This window comes from Fulmarus glacialis, unplaced genomic scaffold (assembly GCF_000690835.1).
Source record: "Fulmarus glacialis isolate BGI_N327 unplaced genomic scaffold, ASM69083v1 scaffold8041, whole genome shotgun sequence".
Classification (NCBI taxonomy): Eukaryota; Metazoa; Chordata; class Aves; order Procellariiformes; family Procellariidae; genus Fulmarus; species Fulmarus glacialis.
Window position 1 is genome coordinate 46,750 of NW_009192086.1, and position 25,084 is coordinate 71,833.

Sequence of the window (25,084 nt, forward strand, 5' to 3'; positions counted from 1 at the left end):
CTGCGGGTTGGATGGGATGATCTCCAGAGATGTGTCCAACCTAGATCGGCACTAGCCCCAGGGAAAGCAAACTCTCAGGATGTGTCAACAGCTACACCAGTATGTAGTTTTCTTTCTGCCTCCCATAAGGCATATTCTTCAACAAAGTCCCTGAGTATGTCATGTACCTGCTCCCAGCCTGTGACCTGATCTCCCTCAGAACCCTCCACCCGACGTGGCCAGCCACACAACACAAGTAATCCTCTGCTGGTTGTTGTATGAGTTTTCTTTGACCTCTCCCTCATAAAGATCTAAACTCACATGCATATAAAATTCACAAACTGAAACAAAACGGAATCAGGAGAAAGAAACTTGGTGAAGCACCAAGCTATAAGATAATATGCTTACATAGTTCTATGTATTACATTTGTAGTTCTGATCAATATTTTCAGGTCATCATCTACATAAACCTACTAGTCTGTTCCAGATATCTAGAGAGATTCAACCAGCAAACACGTAACATACGTCTCCCAAACACTTAAATCTGGAAAAGGTGTTTACTAACATATGTGCTTTTATAAGCTAAAGGAAATTTAATATTAATTTCACACCAAATTACAAGGGGAACAATCTCCTGGTTCTCAAGCATTTTGCAAAAAGGAGAATACTTGCATATTCCACATTTACATTTTTAATAATTCAGGTCATAAACATTTTAATAAAACAATTAACTTTAATACATACTACAGTTAGTTTGGGACAAATTAATTAAATTGTGAAGTATGAATATACCACACTGTTCAAATAATGAAGAGAACACATGAGTTTTAGCAAGGTCATGATGAGGAAGAGAGCATAGAATATCTGTTATCTAAAGAATATCCATCATGGGGAATTGAATTAGATGCATCTCATTTTCACTTTGTCAAACTTAGTTCATATTCTGGTTGAAGACCAGCATGCTACCTAGGATAGCAACTATCCACAAGGCAGGTATTATATCTTCATTTGACAGGTCTGGGCTCAGGTAGGTCAAATCAATACTTTAGAGATCTGTCCATGGTCAAAAATGGACAATAAAGAATCACATCATATATGAATCTCGCACACAGGGTGAAGAACTCATTTAAAATGAGGAATAATAGTAAGAAAAGAAAAATGGATTTCACTCAAAATAAAGGGAAGAATTGTATTTCAAGAACACATTAGAAATATCATATGGACTAATTCAGTTTGATATAAGAAAGTAGAATTCTACTTATCACCGCTTTAAGTAGGACCCCATTTTAATCAGTATGTCGGAACACAGACAGCAAAATACCTAACCATTTGCTTATATGGTTTTGTGCGAAAGGCTGAAAAAAACTCAACTGTTTTCAGATACTTGCAAAGTTCCACAGACAGTGAAGGCAAAATAATAATCATAGATGACATAATGTACAGTGGGATGGAAAGGGATCAGAAATATATTGGTAGGAAATACTATTTTACCCATTCATTTCTGGTACCTGACTAAAAGAGACAGAAAAATACTGTTGACTAGTAGATTATACATGGACTCAGAAACATACGATGTATGATCTCCTGATAAGCAGGTTACTCTCCCCCTGACAGTCCAATGTTCCTAACTTCATTCTTGGAATAGGCTGTGCCACACTATTCACTAAAGACAAACCCTAGACTAGAGAAGTTGATCATCATAAATTAAACCAAACCTTAAATATATGGAACAATCACTCAAAAAAAAATTAATGACTCAGGATGTCTCTTTTGGCTGCGTTTTATTCTCGGACAAACCTCACCAAAAGCCTGTTTTACAGCTTCAGTCCACATTTTCTCTGTTTAGCATTGAAGACAAAACTGGAGTCTGAATTACTTCCAGCGTATAGAGAGGACGTAGGTCCGCTCAACCTTTTGCTTTATAACCAGCATTTCCAGGTTTTGTACAGAGCAAAAGGTAGAAGTTGTCTTCTGTGAAATTTTATAAGCTCTTGATATAAACCTGCCCTAGTTTGGGATTGCTCGGGTATTGGGATTTGGTTTGGACTTACTTCTATCAAATAGATTCACTGATATGTAAAAAACACTTTTTCTTATTATTTCAAAGCTTTATTTTTTCTACTGGCATAGAACAAAGATTCTTACCAGTAACCTTCAATTCAACTGTTCTTCGTATAAGCTTGCCTTCAAACTTCAGTTCACAGGTATAATTTCCTCCATCTTCTTCCTGGACGTCTTGTATTAAGAGAGTATTTCCCTTCTGAATTACGATGCTTCTCCACATTTTTGGCTTACATTCCTGCAGAAAAAAAAAACATTGCTGAAATTACCCAGCTTGTATGACATAAGACAGTGTTGCCTGATCAGATTTTCAGTATTATACATAAGTAAACAACCATCTCAATATACTTTGCAATTCAAATTCAAATATAATTTCAGAAAGCACAGAGATCTGAAACTGGAATTAATTTGAAGACAGAAATTAAACACAAATGTTTTTAAGGTTCAGTAATTCCCACTGTATCACATGGGCTGTGTTTAATACGTGGTGCCCTGAAGCAATGGTTAAGTATCTTCTCTTTTTCATGGTGAACAACTGCCAAGACCTCTACTTTAGGATGGACCATTAAAATACATCTCCCTTTCAAGGGAGTAAGGGTCTGTTAAGAGTTAGCCTGAAGGCAAACTTTATACACAGTCTCAGGCTGGAACCATTGACTAACAGAAGAAAACAGGCAGAACAAACAGCAGTTTTGTGAGCAAGAGAATTCAAGAAGCCTGGTTTCCTTATGGTCTTGTTTCTCATCACTGGCTTCTCTGGCACCTGATGAGCTCTGATTCAGTCTTTTCCCATCACTGGGCTCTTTGCAGCATCACCGCCATGTGCGTCCTCTGATGGAGTACATGGTACTGATGGCCCGCAACTCTCACTGACTTCACCAGGCAGACCTTAGCTGTTATTAGCAGATTTAGGTTCATCACTATGAATTGTGGTCCTACTGGAACAGCATTTGAGTCCTTCTGTATAGTGTGTGATACAGTGCAAGAAGAGCCTCTCCCCTTCCTAACATAGTGTATCCTTGCAGCCAGGTCAGTCACCTACCACACTAACAGTACTCATGATTGAATACCTCTTGGAATGCTCTGAACTAAAAGCATAGGCACAATCTGATCATTGTCTCTGTCGTGGTTTAACCTGGCAGGCAGCCAAATACCTCGCAGCCACTTGATCACTCCCCCCGCCCCGCCATGGGACAGGGAGAGAATCGGAAGGGTGAGAGTGAGAAAAACTCGTGGGTTGCGATAAAGACAGTTTAATAGAACAGAAAAAGGGAAAATAATAATGATAATGATAGAATATACAAAATGAGTGATGCACAATGCAATTGCTCACCACCCACGCTGACCGATAACCAAGTAGCGATTGGTACTTCCTGGATCATGCCTACCATTCATATACTGAGCATGACGTCAAATGGTATGGAATACCCCACTAGCCAGCTGGGCTGGCTGTCCTGATTATGTTCCCTCCCATCTTGTGTACCTAGCTCAGTCGGTAGGCATGAGAGCTGTCTTTGGAGTAGGAAGGTACTTAGCAACAACCGAAAACATCAGTGTGTTATCAACATTCTCCTCATACTAAATCCAAAACACAGCACTAGGAAGAAATTTAACCCTATCCCAGCCAAAACCAGGACAGTCTCTTTCAATGGTACCTTAAGATTATATATTTATTGTCTCCCAATAACTTTAACATCAAGCCTGCTCTGCTTGCAAACAAAATCTCAGTTCTCTGAAACAGTCAGTACTCCCGACAGTTATGGAGGCTCTGGCTAATTCTGTACCCAGAGCACACAAAGCAACACAGGGCCCGAGTACCTTTAAACCCCTCTATTCCCTCTCTCAAGGTGGCAACATGGAATAAGCGCTCAGACTGCAGCTAACAATCTCGCATCAGTTACATCAGGCTCAGCAATGCCAGAAATTTGCGTAAATAGCCCAGACCTATGCCCCATTTTCTGCTTGTCTGCGACAGCAGTGTCAGAAATAAAGCAAACAAAATAGAACAAAGCTTTCTCTTAAGAAAACAACAAAACAAGAAAATACACTGACATGCAAATACATTGCATGACAGCAAGAGATCAGAATGACACAAACATAAATTTTTCATGGAACTCCATACACATTCCAAATCCACAATGTCAGTTTCTAAATTAAATTGTAATAATAAACAAATAAAAAGATGGGACTGTGAGCTTTTGGCCTTGCTCTTGAAAATGGAGCACTGAAGCATTTATCCCTATCTCTAATAGGCCAAATTCAGTTACCATGTCGTCAGATTTCGAATACTGAAACTGTGCAATTCTGCTGCAGGTAACTGAGTGTTCAAGTTACCTTTCTGTTTCCAAACTACAATTGCAAGGAAAAGTGTAATCTTGCCTTGCATGTGAACTTTAGATAACACTGATGACAGAGAATTATCAGAATCAGATCCTATCTGCTGTGCTAAGAAGAATCAGAGCTTATTTTTGTTACTAAATTACACTGACATCACTTGAGACTCATGCAGGACACAGATCTGAGCCAGAAAATGCCATTAAATCCTTTCTGATTTGCACTCAATTTTTTAGTCCTATTTAAAGATGCATCAACCACCTACTTGGAGTAACTAAATCTGAACACTGGGCAAAGAATATGATTCAGTTCTGTTCAATCCTAATTTAGAAGGAATACAATTCCCAGAATACACAAAGTAAGCATATTTCAGATATGCACCCTTTCAGTGCAGCACTGAAAGACCCTATCATACATTACCAGTTTTATATTCTCTATTATATTTTTAAAAGTATGGGAGCAAAGAGATCGAAGATACATTTTCATACGCTTTATATTTTTATATACTACATGTTTGTAATAAGAAAGGCGACATCTTTACTACTACGGAGATTAATGATTTAACCCAAACAATGTTTGTGCTATTGTGGTTTTACAGTGAGGAATTCTTCTGTTGGAATTGTACCACTTACTTCCTAATTGTTTCTTTTTGTATCTACATAAAACGCTTCATACTAAAAATTATTTATAACCCTTTCTTTCCCAAATTTTAGCTAATTAATTTTTCTTCTACTGACTATGCAGGCTTTCTGAACATACGTTGAAAATGCCTGTTTTATTCTGCCTGTTATTCACAGACTAGTTTAATCCACAAAACTAAAAGCAAAAAAGGGGAGAAGCTGTAAAATTATAACAATTTGTATTCTAAGCAACAAAAATGGCCAAGAAACAAACCAATTAAAAAAAAAAAATTAACTAATCTTCATATTGTGGAAACAACCTGGATTTTACTGTCAGAGGTCTGCTAATTTCTCTAGAAAGGTAAGTCCTCAATTGTATGACTGTTGCTTGTTTAACCAATTAATTGCTCTTTACTGCTTTTGCACCATGTTTACCTGCTAGAAGAATCTGAAATTTTTTTTTCCTAGCCTATTTATTCTCCTTAGACATCTTAAATATTTGTGTGGGTTTTTTCCCTCCAATAATCAAGTTGTGCACTATTATGCTTCTTTTTCTCTTCCTTGAAATTTAAGTGGCAGCACCTCAACAACTCTATTTTTTGTAGGGTAGATAACAACTACCTGTCCTTCACCTGACATTTTGATTGTTTTCACAGCCCTTCCTTCAACCCAGTAGTAGAAAAGAGATGGTGGAAATGGATTAAGACTCCGCATTCTAGATGTAATATACCTTTTTCCTCTGCCAGCTGATTTTTCATGAAACTGCTCTTAATGTTAAATCCCATTCATTCAATCATGCCTTCACACATACATTTATTTCAAAAAAAAACCTTATACTTCTTGTCAAAACAGTTCTAAGAGGCGTAACAGAGCTGTGTGTATATCAATGGCATTAATTGTGGAAATCTTTAAAAATAAATATTTCATGCAGTGTAATTCTAGCCAGAAGTGACGTTCATACTACCGTTAAAACAAATCCTCATAGCAGATGTTTTATTCCTTATCGGGTGTGTATGTGGAAATCTATTCAGGCATAATTATTTTAAAAGCGTGTTTAAATTACAATTAACACCCTGTAAATTGATGCAATTATCGGCTCAGATCCATTAATCCCTCCACTATATAGAAGCCTTCTGGAAGGCAGGGCAAGTCCTGCACATGATGCGCTTGCACCATTACTGTCCTGTCTGATGATATTTCATGAGTCACAAGTCCAAACTCCCCGACTACCAGCGAACTGGCAGGTTCTCGTGAACACAAGGATTTCTCTTTTCAGCCAAAGGTATAAAGAAGGAACCTCGAGAACTTCCTCATATTTATTTATCTACTGTTCTATTTTGGACAACTTATGCTCTCCCCTGGATGAAAATCTTTTCTAAATATTTCAGCATAATGAAAAGGAATTGCCTCCAGTGCCTCTGGAGAAGATTTATACAAGAAGATGGTTGATTACACCTTCACGTACATGTCAAACTCAAGTCACAAAGGTAGAGAGGAAAAACTTGAGGATGCATTGTGCTATGACTGGAAACAGATGCCTTCTTCAGAAAGTGAAGGTTAGATCCTAAAGTGGAATATCACTTTACACTATTCTTCAGGAGAAGGACCGTCTTTTTGTTACACACGTTGCCTCACACAGCATCTTAAGTCCCAGACTGCGGTTTGTAGGGGTTACCCCAGTACTCATCGTATTATTTTGAAATCCAAGTAATTATATATTTTCTAGAAACTGGACTTAGCTTTTTTGAATAGGCAGACTTCTATTAACTGTTAGTACCATAATACCCTCTACAATATTTTTCCAAAACCCGGTTTCAGGAATAAGTTTCAAGGGATAACCTGACATATATACCTTCTGCATAACATTAATATTGACATTTCACATTACTGAGCTTCCTGACTCAGGTCCAAATAACATAGCTGTTGTCTAAGAACTGAACTGCTAGCACCTTATTGTTAATTATGGATAAGGAGGTATAGGTAGTAGGTTATTCCACTAATGTCTCTTTTCATTATCAAGCCAGACTAAAGCTTGTCAACTTCGATTGTCTCACCATTGTCATCCAACCACATCAATTCTGTTCAATTTCACCACAGTGATGACTTGTCAGTCAGCTGTCACACTCCAGCCTGGTGTCACACAACCTGTGTGTGCAATCCAGATAAGACGTGTGGGTATATGGAATAAAGACCCTTCCGTTCCCCTTCTTGGTCAACATAAAGTATCATTGATGTGGGGTTGTACACGCATCTTCCTTAGACTGATTTCTGCTCCATGACAGCTGAAGATTATTCCTGCCAGACTATTCTTGCAGTGTGCTCTTGCAAAAAAACCGAGATCTTCAGTGATCTGGTGTTCAGTAATACCTAGGTAGATAGGGCAAGAAACACCTTCTCTCTGGTACCCTCTTTTCTCCAAGATTTCAGACTTAACTGAATACATATATATTACTGTGAACAGCACTGAAGATATCCACCCATATGCTGAGAGAAACAGTTACAATGGCTGAAAGAAAAACTTTGTTTATACTAACAGTGGGTTATGGCACATGTTTTGTTACTATAAGATAGAACATGTGAGATTTCTGTAAAAAATAGAAATGGATGACAACTTTTATAATTGCTCTTTTCTGATGCAACCTGCTAAGGAGGAGAAAAATCTGCAGCTCTGCACGTATTACTTATTTCACACAAAATATCTATCTGTAAAGAACGTTATTAAGGTTGGCAAATCAAGCACTCAAAATTTAGGATTTAACTAGTTTGTGTGTTTCTGTCTTCACTACCAGAACCAAGTTTTTCCTAAACTTATTCTACCTTTATCCCTACAATCCAAACTCTATTTTCCATGGACCCCACTGAGCTCTTCCTCTTGCCCAACTATTTCTTGTTCCCTCTGACCCTCAGGTCTTTATTCTTCTCCATTGTTTCTTGCAGCAACTCGTACCCGAGGGCTTTTCAAATATCAGACTTTGGTCCAAGTCCAGACAACGGGTAAAAAATGCCAGACCTTGGTATGGTCTTGGTACCTGATGTCTGCCTGACAACCCATATTTTAGTCATTCTCCTGTTTTCTTGAGGAGCTACAGAAACACATCACCAATATACCTGCTGCTGAAAGTGGTGTACGATACTTGACAGACCTTGGAGAAAGTACAGCCAGCCGAGTTACCTGCCGAGTTACCTGCTGAGTAGTAAAAGTATCTAACAGACCTCAGTTAAAATTAACAGACCTCAGTAAAATTACTCAATGAACCTCAGCAAAAGTAAATTATGCAGCAGACTTTGGTAAAAATTAACAAGCCTTGGTGAAATTACCCAACAGACTTCATAAAAATTAATTGGGTAGCACTATTGAAGCTGGTGGTGCTGATATACCTTTGGCTCCATTGTAGGTTGCCTCCCTTTGTTTCTACTACAGTATCAGGTAGGGAGACATCCCATGAAGGTGGAAACTGGTACAGAGGCACAGTGGTTTGGGAACGTGGTATTGCTGTTAGAGAAATCATGTGACCTCCTGCACAGAACATCCTCATTGATGCTGATTTCTGTTGGACAATAACCATGTTGGGTAGTTTTGCCTGTACTTTAGTATTACTTCTGTAATACTGGGAGAGCATCCTCCAGACCAGTCATAAACCACTGCAGGCTCAGAAAAGGCCATCTCTATGCCTCAGACTGAAAACAGTGGAAGTTTTGTATGGTTTCAGCACAATAGCAATAAGACAGCGATAGTTACCTTGTACCACACCACATCTGGCTCTTGACTGGCTGTTTTGTAATCCTCAATATCAGGACAGGATATTGTCTTTCTCTTAGTGACTTCTGATTTTTCCAGATATCTGATCTTGCTGTTGTAGCAAAGCCCGGATTCATTCTCAGCTACCGTCAAGGACATGGACACCTTCATGCAATATGTTGAGTTTCTGCAGGGACAGAAAGATATTTTCATTTATCCTATCTCCTTTTTACGACGTTTGTTTCAGCACAGTAAGTTTCTTTGTTAAGCTCTCATCTTCACAAACACTTCAGCGACACATTCAAATAGTGACTGTCATGCTGTGCATTTCCAACACAGAGGAATTACTAGAAAACGTAAAGGCTCATTTCTGATTTACTATGAAGAACCCTGTAGAAATTCTGTTGACAAGTCATCTAACCCAGCACAGCAGCTCTTTCGAGCCTGCAAGTCTATGAACACAGGAACCTGTTGGCATCTCAAGTGTTGGTCAGGATACACTGCCCTATTTCCTCTATGTGTTACACACACTCCTCCTCTCCCTCTTTCTCTCCCACCTTCAGGAGATTTCACTCCAGTATGCAGTGCTATACATTTGAGAAGAAGGGTTATGTGCTGGATGTTAAAGCACATCATGCAGGAAGAATTCCTCCCCCTGAAGGAACTGCTATATAAAATCCTACAGCATGTGATATTGTGGTGGGTTGACCTGGACCGGCTGCCAGCCACCCACCCAGGTGCTCTTTCACTCCCCCTCAACAGGATGGGAAGGAGAAAATAAGATGAAAAAGCTCGTGGGTCGAGATAAAGGCAAGGAGATCACTTACCAACTACCGTCATGGGCAAAACAGACTCGACTTGGAAAAAATTATTTTAATTAATTGCAAATTAAAATAGGTTTGGATGGTGAGAAAGACAAAAAAGCTAAAATACATCCCCCTCACCTCCTCCTATTACTTCTCTACCTCTCCCTCCCCAAGTGGCACAGGGGGTGGGGATGGGGGGTTGTGGTCCGTCCGTAACGGCTCCTCTCTGCCACTCCTTCCTTCCAACCCGTTCCCTGCTCCAGCGTGGGCCCTCCATGGCTGCAGTTCCTGTCAGGAAAACCATCTCCCCCGGGGTCCCTCCATGGCCGCAGGGGAGTCTCTGCTCGGGGCCTGGAGCGCCTCCTCCCTCCTCCTGCCCGGCCCTCGGTGTCGCGGGGCTGTTTCTCACACTTCTCCCCTCACCCCTCGCTGACCAGCAGCGTTTTGCCCTTCCCTAAATACACTTTCCCCGAGGTGCTGCCAGCCTCACTGAGGGGCTGAGCTGTGCCCTGCAGTGGGGCCGCTGGAACCGGCTGGAACCAGCCACGTCCGGCACAGGCCCCTCAGCTCTCCTCAGAGGGGACCCTGCAGCCCCGCTGCCAGCGCCTGGGCACAGGCACCCAGTGCAGATATGCAAGAAGTCAGAACTGGTGGTTACACGGATACATTTTGGCCTTAAAATCTTGAAAAATGTAATCCCTTAGCACTTCAAACCATTGCCTGCTCTATCACCAAAGAACCCTGACAGAGTTAAATCCAGGTGAGCAGACTGCGAGCTACACCCAGTTTTTCTTAACATCAGGGTAGAATAAACACAACCAGCCCAGCTCCTGTGCCTCACAGTCATGAAAACAGGATTAAATTAAATTCCTTCAGACTTGCATCTTTAACAGAGCTATCAGACACACAACAAAAAACCCCAAACTGGTGTTTGTCGTGGTGTTACTGTGAAGCATTTGCACTTTGCACAGGATCGTTGCAACCCAGACTGTCAGCTTCTGCCCTTCATTAGGCGTAATGGCAAACAGAGTCCTTTAAAAGCAAACTACAAAGTACAAGCGACAATATAATGAGGCTCTTCCTCCCATCACGCATCATTCTGTCATTTTAACTGACTGCGCCACAACCAAAAAAGCCGGAGTAAAACCGACGTGCTGGGTGGTTACTCCCATCAAAGGGAGCTGCGGAGAGCTCCTGCAGGAGATATTGCCGCTTTGCCACTGCCTCTTCCATCGCAGCTCTGCTGCAAACTGGGTTAGCTGAGGCAAGAGGGTGGCACGGCAGACAAAAACTGCCCTGTGCACCTGGAAAGTGATCCGTCAGTCAAACCCTGACACTAATGATACTGACTGCTTACTCCCTCCAATTAGACTCATGACAATGCTTTTAATTTAAAAAAAAAAAAAAAAAAAAAAAATCCAACACGCTCTGTACAAATCTTTTCTTATGCAACGTTTCAACAACATGTCACTCTGTCAAGTGAGCCTGTAGTTAGGAAGAAAATAAAAAGGTCTATAGGGACACTTCATCACAGCACTAAGCCTCATGCTAAATACGTGCTGACAAAACACTGTGCAAATGGCTTCTTGTCAAAGGTGTGCCATGAGCAGGTATTTGCAGAAAGAGGTATTTGCAAGCCAAATCAACAGGGAATCTTCAGAAACCTCACATTTTCAGCATCGTTAGTGTTATGTATTCAGCAGAACCATAGACTTCCCCCTTTCTACTCCCTTCTCTTCAAAATGCCACCTATTCATTTATGTAATAAAATCGGTGGATATTTTCTCTGTCCCTCACCTCAGAGTGGAAGGGCTCACCTAGCACACTGCCGTGACGTGTTTCAGTTAAGCGGCTATAAAAAAGTCTCATCCTCACAAACTACACAAAACGTATTATTTTACCAGAAACAAAAGTCCTCTGGACTGAAAAAAATGCATCATTTTGTGTGGGCTTTTCAGAAATACTTATATGATTTAGGGAACATAAGACAACTTTCTCCCAAACTACTTGCTTTTGAAAAGGGTTACCTTTTTTGTAGGAAAAAACCAAAACATATTCGGAAAGTTTCAATGCTTCCTAATACAGCACTGAAAATCCACAAAATATGGATGCAACCACTCAGTATAATCAACAGTAATTAATCAGTAATGATTATTTAACTTTCCTGAATGACTACAAGTATTACTGAGTGCAAATAAGGTCACATGCGCCCAGTAATAATGATCCAGGCTAATCAAGAATAATGACTTTGAATAGTTGCCCATTACTTGGTGTTATTTAATAGTGCTGTATTTTCTGCTAACAATCTTGCATTATTTAGATTGTATTTTGAACAGCACTGGAGGCTACTTCTATTTAAAATGCTTCCTGGAACCATGACCTAAAAATGTAGTATTCTTTTCATTAGTTACAATTAGAATTGAGAAAACTAAGTGCCTGGTGAGCACTATCACTTTTGTTCACACTCCATAACCGAGACAATAAATCTATTCAGGCTCATGATGAAGAAAGCCCTCACTAAGCCACCAGCAATAGACTTGAAAGCTTTATGAATGCTTCTTCACCAGCCACTCACGTTAGCGCTACTGATGGTAATTCAGAAAAGGGCAACTTCTGCAGGAATTCCATTGAATGAAGCAGCAGCCTTCCTTTAATCTAGTCAGTTCGGGTAACAGTTGTATTTCAGTCATGTGCAAAAGGAAACAGGAGTTTGATCAGCCTCACTGTTTTTCTCAATTTTGAGGCATAAGTCTGGGAGCTGAAGTTTGTAGAAGACGTGAGCCATTCCTCCCTGTGCTAGGCAAGCTGTTCCCCAGGGTGGTATGGATTTCATCACTCAGTCCTCTGAGCAGCTGATGGGTCTGTGCTGACCTTTTCTTGGAGATGCCCATAGCTACCATTTTTCTGTCAGCTCAGATGCTATGAGACTCATAAAAAGATACATCCCCTTTGTTTTAACCAGAAGATTGCCATGGAATTGACCATGTTCATTCTATGTGGGAATTAGTAGATGAACCAGTTAGTTTTCCTACACAGAAAAAAACCTTGTAATTTGAACTGTAATTTGCAGAAAAATGTGCATTTGGTTTCACTGGCACATGGGAACATGCTGTCTTCCCTCCCTTGTGGAGCCTGGGGCATAAAGGGGCTCTCTAGAAGGTGACAGCTTGAGGGAGAACTCAGGAAGGGGATCACAAAGCAGTTGTCGGACACTACAGCATTGTTTTTACCACCCGGGTAAACAGACAGGAATATTATGGTGCTGGCCACCACACAGGTCACTGAGGTGATGGGAACTCACCTACAGAGGTCCCTCAGGAAGCCCATAGAGCTGCTCTACTGGGAGGGAGCCAGTTCTTTCTTTCCAGTTGTTCTCAGGACCTCTGTGTCCACAAGGGCTCTCCTTGATGAGCTGCATTTAAGTTGTTTATGTTAAGGGTCTTTTTAATTTTTTTTTTTTTTTTTGTAAAGGTGTGGAGATTGACTAGCATGAATCCTACATTTATTGCTTTTCTTCCTTTAAAAGCTAAACAGATGGCCTATGAATTATAAAAAGGAGGATCCACTTTTGTTTTCAGTAAATGGTCATGGAGCTTGGTGGGGGAAGGCAGTGCTCCCAGCAGTTTGCAGACTGGGAGGAAAGGTTGTGTGACCGTATTTAATGAGGAAAGCTGGAACACACGAAGAACAATAGATAACAATAGCAAAGCTGGTAACCTGGGTTTTGCTGACAGAATCGGTGGCTGAAAGGAATAAAAAGGAAGCATCTTCCAGGTGGATGAGGAAGATGCTGGAGGGCTTGCGGTGGTTATCTCAGTATTGTGAGGCCAGGTAAGAAGAGCTGTATATAAGGAGAGAATATTGGAACCCAAATTAACCTGGCAGACTGCAGACAGCCCACTTTCCACATGTAGAGGAAATAAGCCCATGAGTCTGAGAGTGGGTCTTTTAATAATTTGTCTTTTCTGAAAGGTTTCCAAACCATTCATTCTCCGGGGGGGGGCGATTTCCAGTGGTTTCCATTTCTATAGATGGTAGCAGTGGTCATATGGGGAACGGGCAGAGGGAAGAAAAGAAAGAATCACTCCATAGTACAAAGAAAAAAAATTTAAGTGTCTTATGTTTTCACACTGAAACTAAGATTTGTAATTCCCTATTTCAAGGGACTAGTTATAAACTGGGCCTACTCTCTCAATTGGAAATGTGAAGAAGGGTTTAGCTTTGCCAGCGTTCACATAGCAGTTTCCTTTGTTCTGGTGGCAAGGCATTTGTAATCCCCAGGCCACCTGGAACTGGCTCTGAACCACAAACTGAAGCCAGCTCAGAATCCAATAGAAAACCTCAGGGAAAACCAAGGGAGTTTTAACAGGTCTCAAAACAAAAGCAAGCAAAATTGTGAGTTTGGCTTGACTTCGAAGCAAGGAAAAGAGGGAAAAAGGGAGGATATAAAGAAATGGATAAGAAGGACATTTGAAATTGAAGTGTCAATTATTTTTCATCTTGTTTTGGATTCAAGACAATTCATCAGCCCTAAGGCTGAATTCAAGTTAGAGAAAATATTCACAGCTTTGGAAAAAACCTTTTTCTTTAGCATTTGTGTATCTGCTAGTGAGGGTGGTTTGTTAAAAGAGTCAAGTAAAACAATTTTGTCTCTAGTATGCATGGAACTTTCCCCCCTGTTTATCAATTTTCTTATAAAGAGGAAGGAGGCAGCAAAGTGGTTGAGTATTTTATATCTACTAGATTGAAAAAATCCCTAAATTTGAATTGCATATTTATACAAGAGGATTTGCGATTTTTTTTTTCTGGCAGGTTCATTTTTTTTAAGTGTTGCGATTTTTATTACATTAAAGTTCTAATACTTTGGTCTTAGAACTAAGACTATGGTGGTAGATCCAAAAGCTGGGAAGTCTTTTTATGAAAGCAGTGCTCAGGGAACAGCACAGCTCAGACTTAGATCTCTCCCAGCGTACCTAAACACTCTGGCTGTTTTAATGACATTTTCATTGGCTCACTGAAATACTGATTGCAGGACTGTATAGGCCAACCAATTCATCTTTGCTCATTCTGAGTTAAAGCAATAACAGCAATAACTACATCACCAACCGTCTTTGTCCATCTGAAGGTCCACACCAATTAACACACTACCAGATCCACTACCAGCTGCTGTAAGTATGTGCTATGTTATCAGCTTTCAGACTGAATGAGCATTTGATTCTCTTCCTCTCTCTTCATGAGAATTTTACAAATTTATTCCTGTCTAAATTTCACACTTCACGTAACAGTTACCAAGCAGTTTCATTGGTATCTGAGCTTGTTTCTCTCAGATCAATGAGGTCATGGTTTGGTGATCTGCTTAAAGAAAAATGAGTACTTTATTATAATTGTTTTTTTCAGTTCACACAGATGTAACATCTTTCCTAAAAACAAATGGATTATTACTTACTCTTTCAAGGTTTCATTCAAGGGCTAACTTATTTCTCAGTGACTACCACTGCTACATGTTTAGGGTCATTGTCTGGAAAAGATCAAATTCCCGCTTATGGTGTAAATCACTCTCAGAGGTTATGAATCACAGATCCTTCAAAGTTTTTGGATTTTTTCTTCTTATCAATTTGTCAAGTGAGAGAGCAATGCCCAAAGAGGAACAATTCGACAGATGGCTGGCACTGCTGTAGTTGCTCCCTGAACCACATGCCAAGAGGCACAATGATTCTGTGGCTTGTGCGTGTGGTACCTGGCACAACACCAAACATTCCTGTCTTGTATTTTGCTTGCTCGTTGCTGTCATAACTATAGTAAAGGTAATTCTAATACCAACTCCTATGCATGATAAGGAGAAATCCTAATCCCATGTTACCTCTCCTTTAATGTCTGATTGGTTTTCAAGATCCTACTAGTAAAAGAAAACAACATTATGGAAGTATGATCTCAGAAAGTGCTAAAACAGTACCATGTTACAAATCCAATGTTCTTGCATTATCTCTACATCCTTTGATCCTCCAACAGAGACCTGCATTGTGAATCCAGACAGAGGTACCATTCAAGGTCCCATTACTCTTTACGAATGTTTAGTCTTTCTGTACTTTTCTCCTCAGATTCAATTGCTACACAAGACTCACTAGAAACAAGACGGCAATTTGAGCTTGACTAAAACATACTAGGTGTCCCAGAGGCCCATGTTTTACAATGAAGAAAGGCTATACCATCACTATTCAAAAGAAACAACTTCTGAGCAAAGTCACTGAAAGGTAATTTTAAATAGCTCACATTAATGACAGCTTGAAAAACAGATATCCAGGGATGTCTCCTCAAGTTAACCATCAGGAATATAGTTCTCACCAGAGGGATTTATAAGCAAGACTTGTACTCCTCACTGTGAGTTTAGCCCTGTTTAGGGAATTTTTAGGCTTTCAGGATACTGGGACAGAGAAGAAAAGATATTCGGATCTGGCAGTTGGGTAGGGTTTCTCACAGCTGGGTCTTTCCCACCAAAGCTTAGATCTAAGTTTAAATTAAAGTTGGACTTCAGCTAATAACCTTATTAAGAGGGAAATGTGACTCAAAAATGTCAGAATGTGCCTAGTACAGTCAGTGATACAGCCCGTAACAGCAAGGCCATGACTTGAAAATTCAGGGATAATCCCTAGTATCATGTTTCTTAAGTCTCTCTGAGAACAGTAAATGACAGCCAGCCTGATTTGCACATGGTTAAGGGTCAGGAGGAGCTATTTCTTTTCTGGTTGCCTTCATGCACGCATGCAGTTGGTCCTGCTGACCTCTGCATCATGACAGAAGCAATTGAAAACCAAACACATCAGCAGTCAGTCATTCCAACAGGGACTACTCAGGCATAGAGGGAAATCTCCTAGCATTTAAGTTGAATCACAGAGGTCAACAGTGTTCCTTGGTTTTGTTTGGTGTGTGTTTTTCTTTTAAGTCTTCAAAAATGTTAGTTATTAGAAATGAATATATGAAAATATAATACAGAACATAGAAGAAATGTAGAAGCCAAAAGAACACCAAGTTATCTCAACATATCACACCTAAGTTCATGAACTATCTGGTCTCTATCAGCTTCAGCACATCCTGTTCCAGCAGAAGAAATCCTCTAATTGGCTGGGTGTGCTCTCAAGGAAAATTTCTTCCTTGCCCTTAAGAATTACAAGGCAGCAAGTTGCCCTGAAGTTTGCTACTGCAAATGACTAAGCCCTTTTCATTTATTTCCTAATAATTTTCTATTAGAACTCTGGATATTACTGTTAAATTATACTGTCTTACTGAAAGGCTGCATTACAAATGACATAAATCTGAGGCACAGGGACAACTGCTCCCAGGAAAGTATTAAGAAATCCCCTTCCAATAATTTTGTATTTGCAATACCCTGTTTCTAGCACCGAACACTTTCTCCTTTATTTCTTCTAACCCACACAGTGGGTGAATTAGTGTGTCTACTCCTCTATGCTTTTTTTTATTAGACATCTAGCATGCAAAACAAAAGTTGTGTTCAGGATACCCATCAGACTTGTCTGCATTGCTAAACCTCACTGATTTTGTTGCCTCCGGGAATAAAACCTGTGGAGCACATCCTTCTTCATGCATGTAAGTCCTATTTGTAGATGCAATGGGGAAAGGCAAGCCCCCCTCAGTTTGTATACGGACAATGGAGCAAATTATAAACCAGTGGATCAGTAATTATCGCATAGGGTATACAAGGAATGCTATCATGAAGAATCAGGAAGTTAATGTCCTTATGCCAATTTGCAAGGAGAGCTGTTTGAGTCCTGCAGCTGAGTCCTCCTGGCTGTGTCTTGCCTTAAGTGTTTGCCAGAAAAGAAGAAATTATCCTCCAGGATCACTTACCAAATACCAGTTTAACTCCTTATGTCACCTTGTACTTTGGGCATGATAGATTTCCTCAGGAAACCTTCCAACCTTCCAGACAAATGGAGCGTACAACAGGACACATACAACATTTTCTACTGACATGTTATAGTTACAGCTGGCTTGATGTGGGTTTCAACAGGAGTGGTACATTCTCCTCCATTGTTATTTGGAGAACAGAAGGGAAATGAAAACTCCCTGACATGTTGGAGAGAAGATGGCTGAGGAGGGCTGAACAACATCTCGGCAATGGGTCTCCTGCATGCAAAGTTGACTGCATGAGAAAGCAGTCGCTCCACTTTGCATCCTTTCTCTCTGCCAGGCAAGGTTTGAAGGCACTTCTTCCACGAGCAACCAGTGACAGTGAGCTGAAACGTTACTGATGCACTGCAGCACATGGAGCTTTCGCTTATGACAATCTGTTGGGACTAGAAAGTAATGTCAGTCATTTTAAAGGTATCTAAAGCTGGAATTTTACTATTAGGAAAACTGAAGGATATACAATATTCTCATTCTTGTGCATTCTGCTGCAATAGGGAAGTCACTGGATGGTCTCCAACCACAGAGCAACATGGGCATTTCTGCTTGAAGCCCTGACTGTTCCTGCAGCTTCTCATCAACAGTAAACATTGGCTTTCAGAAAGACAGAGGTTGGATATTTTCTCTTTTAAAGCATTAGAGAAGGAGTGTGAGTGAGTGGAAATATACATATCACCAGGGAAAAGAAACAAATCCTTGCTTTTCTGCAAGTGTAAGTGTCAAAAGAACAGATAGAACTGATTTCTCTCAATAAAGACAATGTCATCAAAATGATTTGCAGGAGCACCATCAGTTTTTACACAATTTTAGATAGAAAAGTAGAAGCATTCTGATTCTACTTTCCCCTGCATTTTGATAATGCCAAAACATTATATCTCAGTAAGTTAAATTTTATTTTATCATGAATCATACTGACTATATATTGTATCCACTCTGACACTGTATTCAAGTATTGAATACCATATATCACGGGGATTTTGTTTATACAGAATCAGTCACTTTTAATGTGGGAAATGTCACACACTTTTAATGTGTGACATTTAATGTTAGTGTCATATAGAGCCTGGGAAGACTATGCCATGCTGAATCCATGCACTTGCCCTAAATGTGAAATTTAGCTGGCTTCTACAGACATGCCTGGGACCGTACAGCCATGAAAGCTAATCACGTACCAGCGTGCAAGTCTGAGAGGTAATTATGAGATGTGTAATCCATCAGTTACTTAGATGTGCTCCTCTTGGACATATGATGATTAAAGACACTGGCCCACTAGGAAGATCTTTGGATCTTTTCAGAGTAAGTCTAGGGGAAAAAAAAGCACTTGCCAGTGAAGCATATGGAAGGAGGTATTCTATGACTAAACTAGAATTACAACACTGCGTTCAAAGGGATTGAGATACAAAATCACCTTTGTCATGAACAATTGAGCACTGAATAAAGCCAGAGCACCCGAACATGAAACATTCTGTAATGAGAAGATACTGCCACCAACAAAATGAATGACTGTATTAAAACACATATTTTAAGAACCATGAGAGATGGCTGCAGAGAAAGTGACCTTACCTCTACACATTTTCACATCATGATTTAGTCCAACTTTCCTGTTTGGTCTCTGTTTGGACCTGAGAAAAAGTTCTTTCCGTTCGTTTGGAAGCCAGACTTTCAGCACTCAGAAAAGTGATGCAAATGTTCCTGGGATGATGGGCGCATACTGCAGTCCAGGTTGTAGGCATTTGAAACAAGTTCCTCAGCCCTCCTAACACCCACTGAAGCGAGAGCACAAAGGTTATACTGCAAATGAAGTTTTACTGACAGCCCCTCCAGGCTGATTTTGGTTTGCTGGTCATGCGCTCCACATTCAGAAGCCTGGAGGCTTAAAATCTACTATCAGTCTATTTTATTACTGCTCAGAAAGTACTATCTCAAGATTTCACCAATGGCTCGGCAAAGGCTTGATTCTCCTGTGCATGTCCATAGCAATGCTGCTCTCCATTAAGAACGGTGCAGACAGGGACAAAGTAAGGGAAAAACAATACGCAGATTTCCTAACTTGATTTGTTGGCAGTTCTCTGGCATCAAATGCTGCTATTAAAGATCTGGCTCACTGCCTCATAGGCATTCAAGGCCCTCACTCCCTTGTTATTCCGCATCCTGCACAAAAATCGAGGCTTAGCTCCATCAGCCAGTCTCCACCTCCTGCTTTCCCTGCACCCCCTCAAGGCCCAGACTTTCTACCCTCCTGATTCACATTAGGGGAATTGAGTTATTTTATTTCACCAATAGCTAATTAACAGCAAAGATGCACTAATGTTTTACTGATCTTGCTCATAAAGCATTTATTCAGTACTTCAGTTTATTTCAGAGCAGGGCCCAGTTAGGAGAAGGAGTAGTCCCTTGCTGAGTGCAAAGGTGCGGCTAAACTTTGCTGAGATTTCTTCTCTAGCTCATCTTTTTTTCTTTCATCAGGCTAAGAAGATCTAAGTAGGCCCAGTTCTTGTTCCCTCTGTAAAAAACAAAAGCTTTTAACACAGAAAAACGTATGTATTTGTTTAGAGAGCAAAAGCAGCACGTGATCTGGCAAATGACTGTTACATACTCAGAACTTTAAGGCCACCCTATGCATTTACATCTATTTTAGTTTCTGTGTTCGGTTTTGGTGCTCTCATCTCTGAATCCTTCGATCAGTGAAGATGCTTCGATCCAGAGTGCTGATGTGAAAATCCCAGAACACCAAATTTCTGTAATAGAAATGCTGACAGCTTTATCTGAAAGTAGCATTGGCGGGTGCTGAAAGATTAATGGTATATCCAGGGCCTGTACTGCAAAGAGACCTCCAGAATGCAGCATTTCCATATCGGGCAGTAAAGTCACGATACAAATGTCCCAGCATTTATCTGGGAACTGCAATGAAAAACAAGTCTATCCATTCGTCAGGATCCCTTTTGGATGTCACTGGATCTTGCTGTAGTAATATCCCTGATTTAGCACAGAAAAGGCACCTGAGAACAAAGCAGATCCATGGAATTCACATGGATTATCTAGCACAGTTCAACTCTGCACTCTTTTAAAAGTCCCTGCAGAATCAGGACCCCTTAATATGTTACAGCCATGCTTAACACTGGAGAAAAATACCACACTTTGGTTTGCTTCTGAACGTCAGCTCAATGTCAAAATGTATTGTGAGACGAGAGAAGTAAGTTTTAATGCAACAATAATTTCCTCCTATTATACACACACATACACCTACCTATGGAACAATGTCTAATTGGTTAATAAAGGAGAGGCAATATTTAAATTACGGTATCAGACCTCTTCAGCCTGGAGAAGCAATCTCTTTCATTAAGGCTGCTCTAATATTCCTTAATTTTATTCAGTATTACAGGTGCAAACCACACATGATTATTGAAATGACAATTCTGTATAAGAAAGAATACACTGCCACATTTAATTTTTACCCATCTCCAAATCAGTCATATCAGCCTACCCTTCACCTGCTCGTACCCACCCTTTTTAAGCAGCTTCTGAAAAATTCCTTCCAATTGCTTCAAAGATATTCATGCCTTGATCCTACAAGTACCTGTGAGCAACTAGAAAATGCAGCTTCTTGAAAAACGGGGGTATTTTTAGAATTGTGAAGAACGTTTTCAACAAATAGGAAATTCAGTGAAAAGTGCAGTTGTCATTTTCCCCATACATAAGTTTTCTTATTTGCCACGTTGTTTTGACTGGGAAAAAAGTAACAAGTTGGGCAAGAGTGAATTAGCATAGCTCTCACTATTGCCTGTGACATCCTTTATGTACGACTTGCTAAAAACCCTTGGTGTTCAATTCCTTCCTATCAGAGAAGATCTTCCCAGCTCAAGAGTGTGTCCTTCCTTTCAAGCCATAAGCTACTTCTGGGGCAGCGACCTCTTGTCCCCACTTAGCCTTAGCACCACTTAGATCCAAGCATCTCACTCCCTTGCGCCCTCTTGCATAGACAAGTACGCATTTCAGACAGAACGGTTCCAAGGCAAGAGACTTGAAGTGGTTGAATGCAGCACACCTTGGCCACCGGGACACGCAAATGTGGGTTTTCGTGCCCCGGGCAGCACAGGGAATTGCACCAGAGCACCCACGTCCTTGGTGACCGGCTAGAAAGACATAAATTTAGATTTGAATTGCTTCTGATTTTCTCTTAGAGAACCTAAATGAAAACTCCTCTGTTGAGAAAAACTTCAAAAGTTTTACATTTATCTTGAATCAAAAGCATTTTCCTCCCCTTTTTTTTTCATTCAGCTACCAAACCAGAACACTCAATTACGCATGCAACCCTAAACCCAGTGTTGCACACTGATGGACACAGTCACCTCTTTATTTCCACCGCACTGAGTTCTCTCTACCAGTCTCTATTTATTCAGTCTACAAAAGAAGGCATTTGTAACAGAAATTATTAATGTTTCTAGAAAATAAAATCATATTCTAGAATGACTGCTCTCATTTGTGACCTCTTAATTCTCACAAAGCAGGTGATCCTGGTTAATGACTATCCCCCTCCAAAAAAATGGATTAATAAAGCTGAAATTACACAGTTAATGGTGTGGATAGTCTACCACAAAAGCGTGATCATATTTCAGAACATTACATCTAGCCCAATTTTAATGGAATGAAAATAAATTACTACTGCTATTTCCTCAGCTATTTTAAGCCACCTGTGATTTCACAAACAATAACAGCAAGGATACATTACCAAATTTTTGGAAGAAAAAAATTAATTCAGTAAAGGAAGAAATATAGTCTTTTATGTGTAACCACTATATATCATATTCTGCACTCCAACATAAATCTGAAAAAGGCAAAAAATATCTGTAATTATCTAAGAAAGTTGTAGCCAAAGCATGAAAACTGCATAACTGACAAGGAAGATCTTATTGCTGTGTAATGCCTTCCAAGAAGCATACCATACAGTTTTTATCTGAAAATGAGGAGAATGCACGCATTATTTAAGAACTTGCCCATTCGTTACCAAACTACTTTGTCATGTAAGTGAGCAAAGAGTTTTGAAATCTCCCGGAAAAAAGTATGTCCCAGAATTTGATCCAAAATGAATCCTTCATTGTTCACACAGGATTCGCACTTGATTATCACAACAGTGACTTCTTATGAAAAAGGATAGCTCCCTTGAAACATGTAAATCACTATCTTCCCGTAACATTTCAAAATCACGGAGTTCACATTACACCAAACCTGTGACAGAGCAGTTAATAAAAGGCTGCAACACAGACTTAATAGTGAGTTTGGCAAATGCATCTGATATTTAAACTGGACGTTGGTCCCCAGTACAAACCACCATGCACCACAGCATAATCTTTGATTTTAGTAGCGTTCTTCAGGATCAAAATGGACTGAGGCAGCTGAGACAAGGCAGCGAGACGTAGCAGAGATGGAGAGCAAATTCTGGGCTCTGAACAGTGCTGTTAATTTGCTGCAAATATTTGATATTAAATTTATCAAACTTGTGTACAATTTCAGTATGGAACAGCAGATAAGGATGAAGCAAGCTTCATTCTCTGAAACGAAATAGTTTAAAACCTAATCATATAAAGTATCTGTAAATTCCTTTCAATTCAAAACTGGATCATTTAAGGGTTATTTATTCATCCATTCTTAAAGAGTCCTCCTTTTTCATCTTCTCATTTTAGGCATGGAGCTGACATCAACATCCACATGATGGAAATCACAAGCGCCAGCACATGCTTAATTTAAGGCTCATCCACCAGTTCCAAAATACTTTTGAGACATGCCTTTCAGTGCCTTACCAAATGAGGTCTGCTTAAATTTATGACAAATCATAACTGGATATCAAAATAAACATTTCTTCAAAACCAGACAGAACTGTAACTCCCCATGGCCTAACCCCATCAGAATAATTCAAACTGTCTAACTCTTGAATAACTCAGGGGATTTGAAAAAGAGCATCACTTAACCAAAATAATTCATGATTTAAGAAGTATCCAGTTCTGAAGGTTCTGATGGCAAATCGAGAATTTGCAAGTGTTGGACTTAAAAAAAAAAAAAAAAGTAATTAAGTGAAAGCACATGTTTAATTATAGCTATTGGAAGAGGTAACTATAATTACTAGGGAAACTAATTTTGAGACAAAGCATTATGTGACATACATAATTATGAGAATAAAAATAATGAGTGTATATTAACTGGAAGAATATCTTAATCCTGAGAGCTCAATTTAAACATTTTTTTAAACCAAGACAATCTATACATTCTTAGTTATACTTTAACACAGTACCCACCTTAGAACACACGTGTAGAAACCACTGTCTTGCAACTCAACCGAGTGAAACCATATTGAATCTTCATCCTTGCTCATCCTAACTTCAGAAAATATAATGGGTTCTTCTAAATCTCCTTTGTTTTTGTACCACATAAGCCTAAGACCTGTGCTTTGGGCCATGCTATAATTAGTTCTGATATAGCTGTAGAAAAGGGCACATTTCACTCGGACTGGTTCACCTGCCAAAGCCATGTATGTCTTGAGATCCACTGACCAGTCAATGCAACCATCAACTGAAAGCAAAACAATAATAAAGAAATATTAGATACAAATATATTTTTTTCAAGATAGTGAAAGGCAGCTTGTGAAATGCAATGCAATTAATTAAAAAAACAAGAACCTTTGTTTCATAGCAACGTGAAAAACCTGAAGCAGCTATTGGCAATTAAAGGGTTTTATACACCTTTTTTAGTTACATGTAAATGCGATGCAGGCAATAAATAGAGCACATTGGGCCTGCTCAATTCCATTTGTTTAGAATATCATTACTTTCATCCCTGCAACACTAATTCTTTAATAAATAAACCAAGTGTTTTCACTTTAACTACTTGCCCCAGTAAACCAGCTTTGAATTGTTTAATTCCCTGTCGGAGGAAAATGTACATTGGCATCTTATCCCAATCTTATCCCTTAAAACTTTTCCATCCACCTCTGCTAATTACGTTACGTAAAAACAATAAATAACAGACGTGACATTTATCATTTTCTTTTCAAAGGCAGTTCCACATAGCTTTTTTTTTTTCCTACCGCCTACTCAAACTGTAGAGATATGTATCATATACAACAGGATACAATTACAACATGCTACCTATGCAATCAAGCTTAATACAGGAATTGTACAAATATGAAAAGGGATCTTTTGATGTTCTGTTTAGCAAAAACTTTTGAAACAGTTTTCTTGATACTTAACTTTAAAAATGAACAGATGTCAGCCAGTTTAATAAAAGATTACTTCTCCTTACAAGTTTTTCTCCCATTATTTTAAATCATCTTAGTTACAATATAATCCTAGAACATGCATACATATCAACATGTAACTCCCCCTCACGTATCAGAGACCTTTTAATTCAATCTTTTTTATTGCTGGAAAAACTGTAAGCCTGGAAGTCAACCAAGAATATAACCAAAGAAAAAGACTGCAAAGGCAGATCATCAATAGGCAAATACACTACCTAAAATTAATAGACTTGATGAAATGTGTAGCTTTTAGAATTTATTGATCATATCCAGCTACATGTAATTGGAACATCTTTACCCTTGATGTAGCTACCTCCAATTCAACCAAGTAAGG

The 25,084-nt window shown here is 39.5% G+C and overlaps 1 protein-coding gene across 1 annotated transcript; it reads right to left on the reverse strand.

The window, feature by feature from the left end:
* Positions 1-2,124: 2,124 nt before the first annotated feature.
* Positions 2,125-24,026, reverse strand: LOC104083441 (X-linked interleukin-1 receptor accessory protein-like 2; the record flags this gene model as incomplete). The annotated part of the gene is made up of 3 exons (XM_009586924.1): positions 2,125-2,278; positions 8,734-8,920; positions 23,753-24,026. Coding segments are annotated over 3 exons (615 nt in total), but the record flags the coding sequence as incomplete, so codon positions are not given.
* Between the last annotated feature and the right edge of the window lie 1,058 nt (positions 24,027-25,084).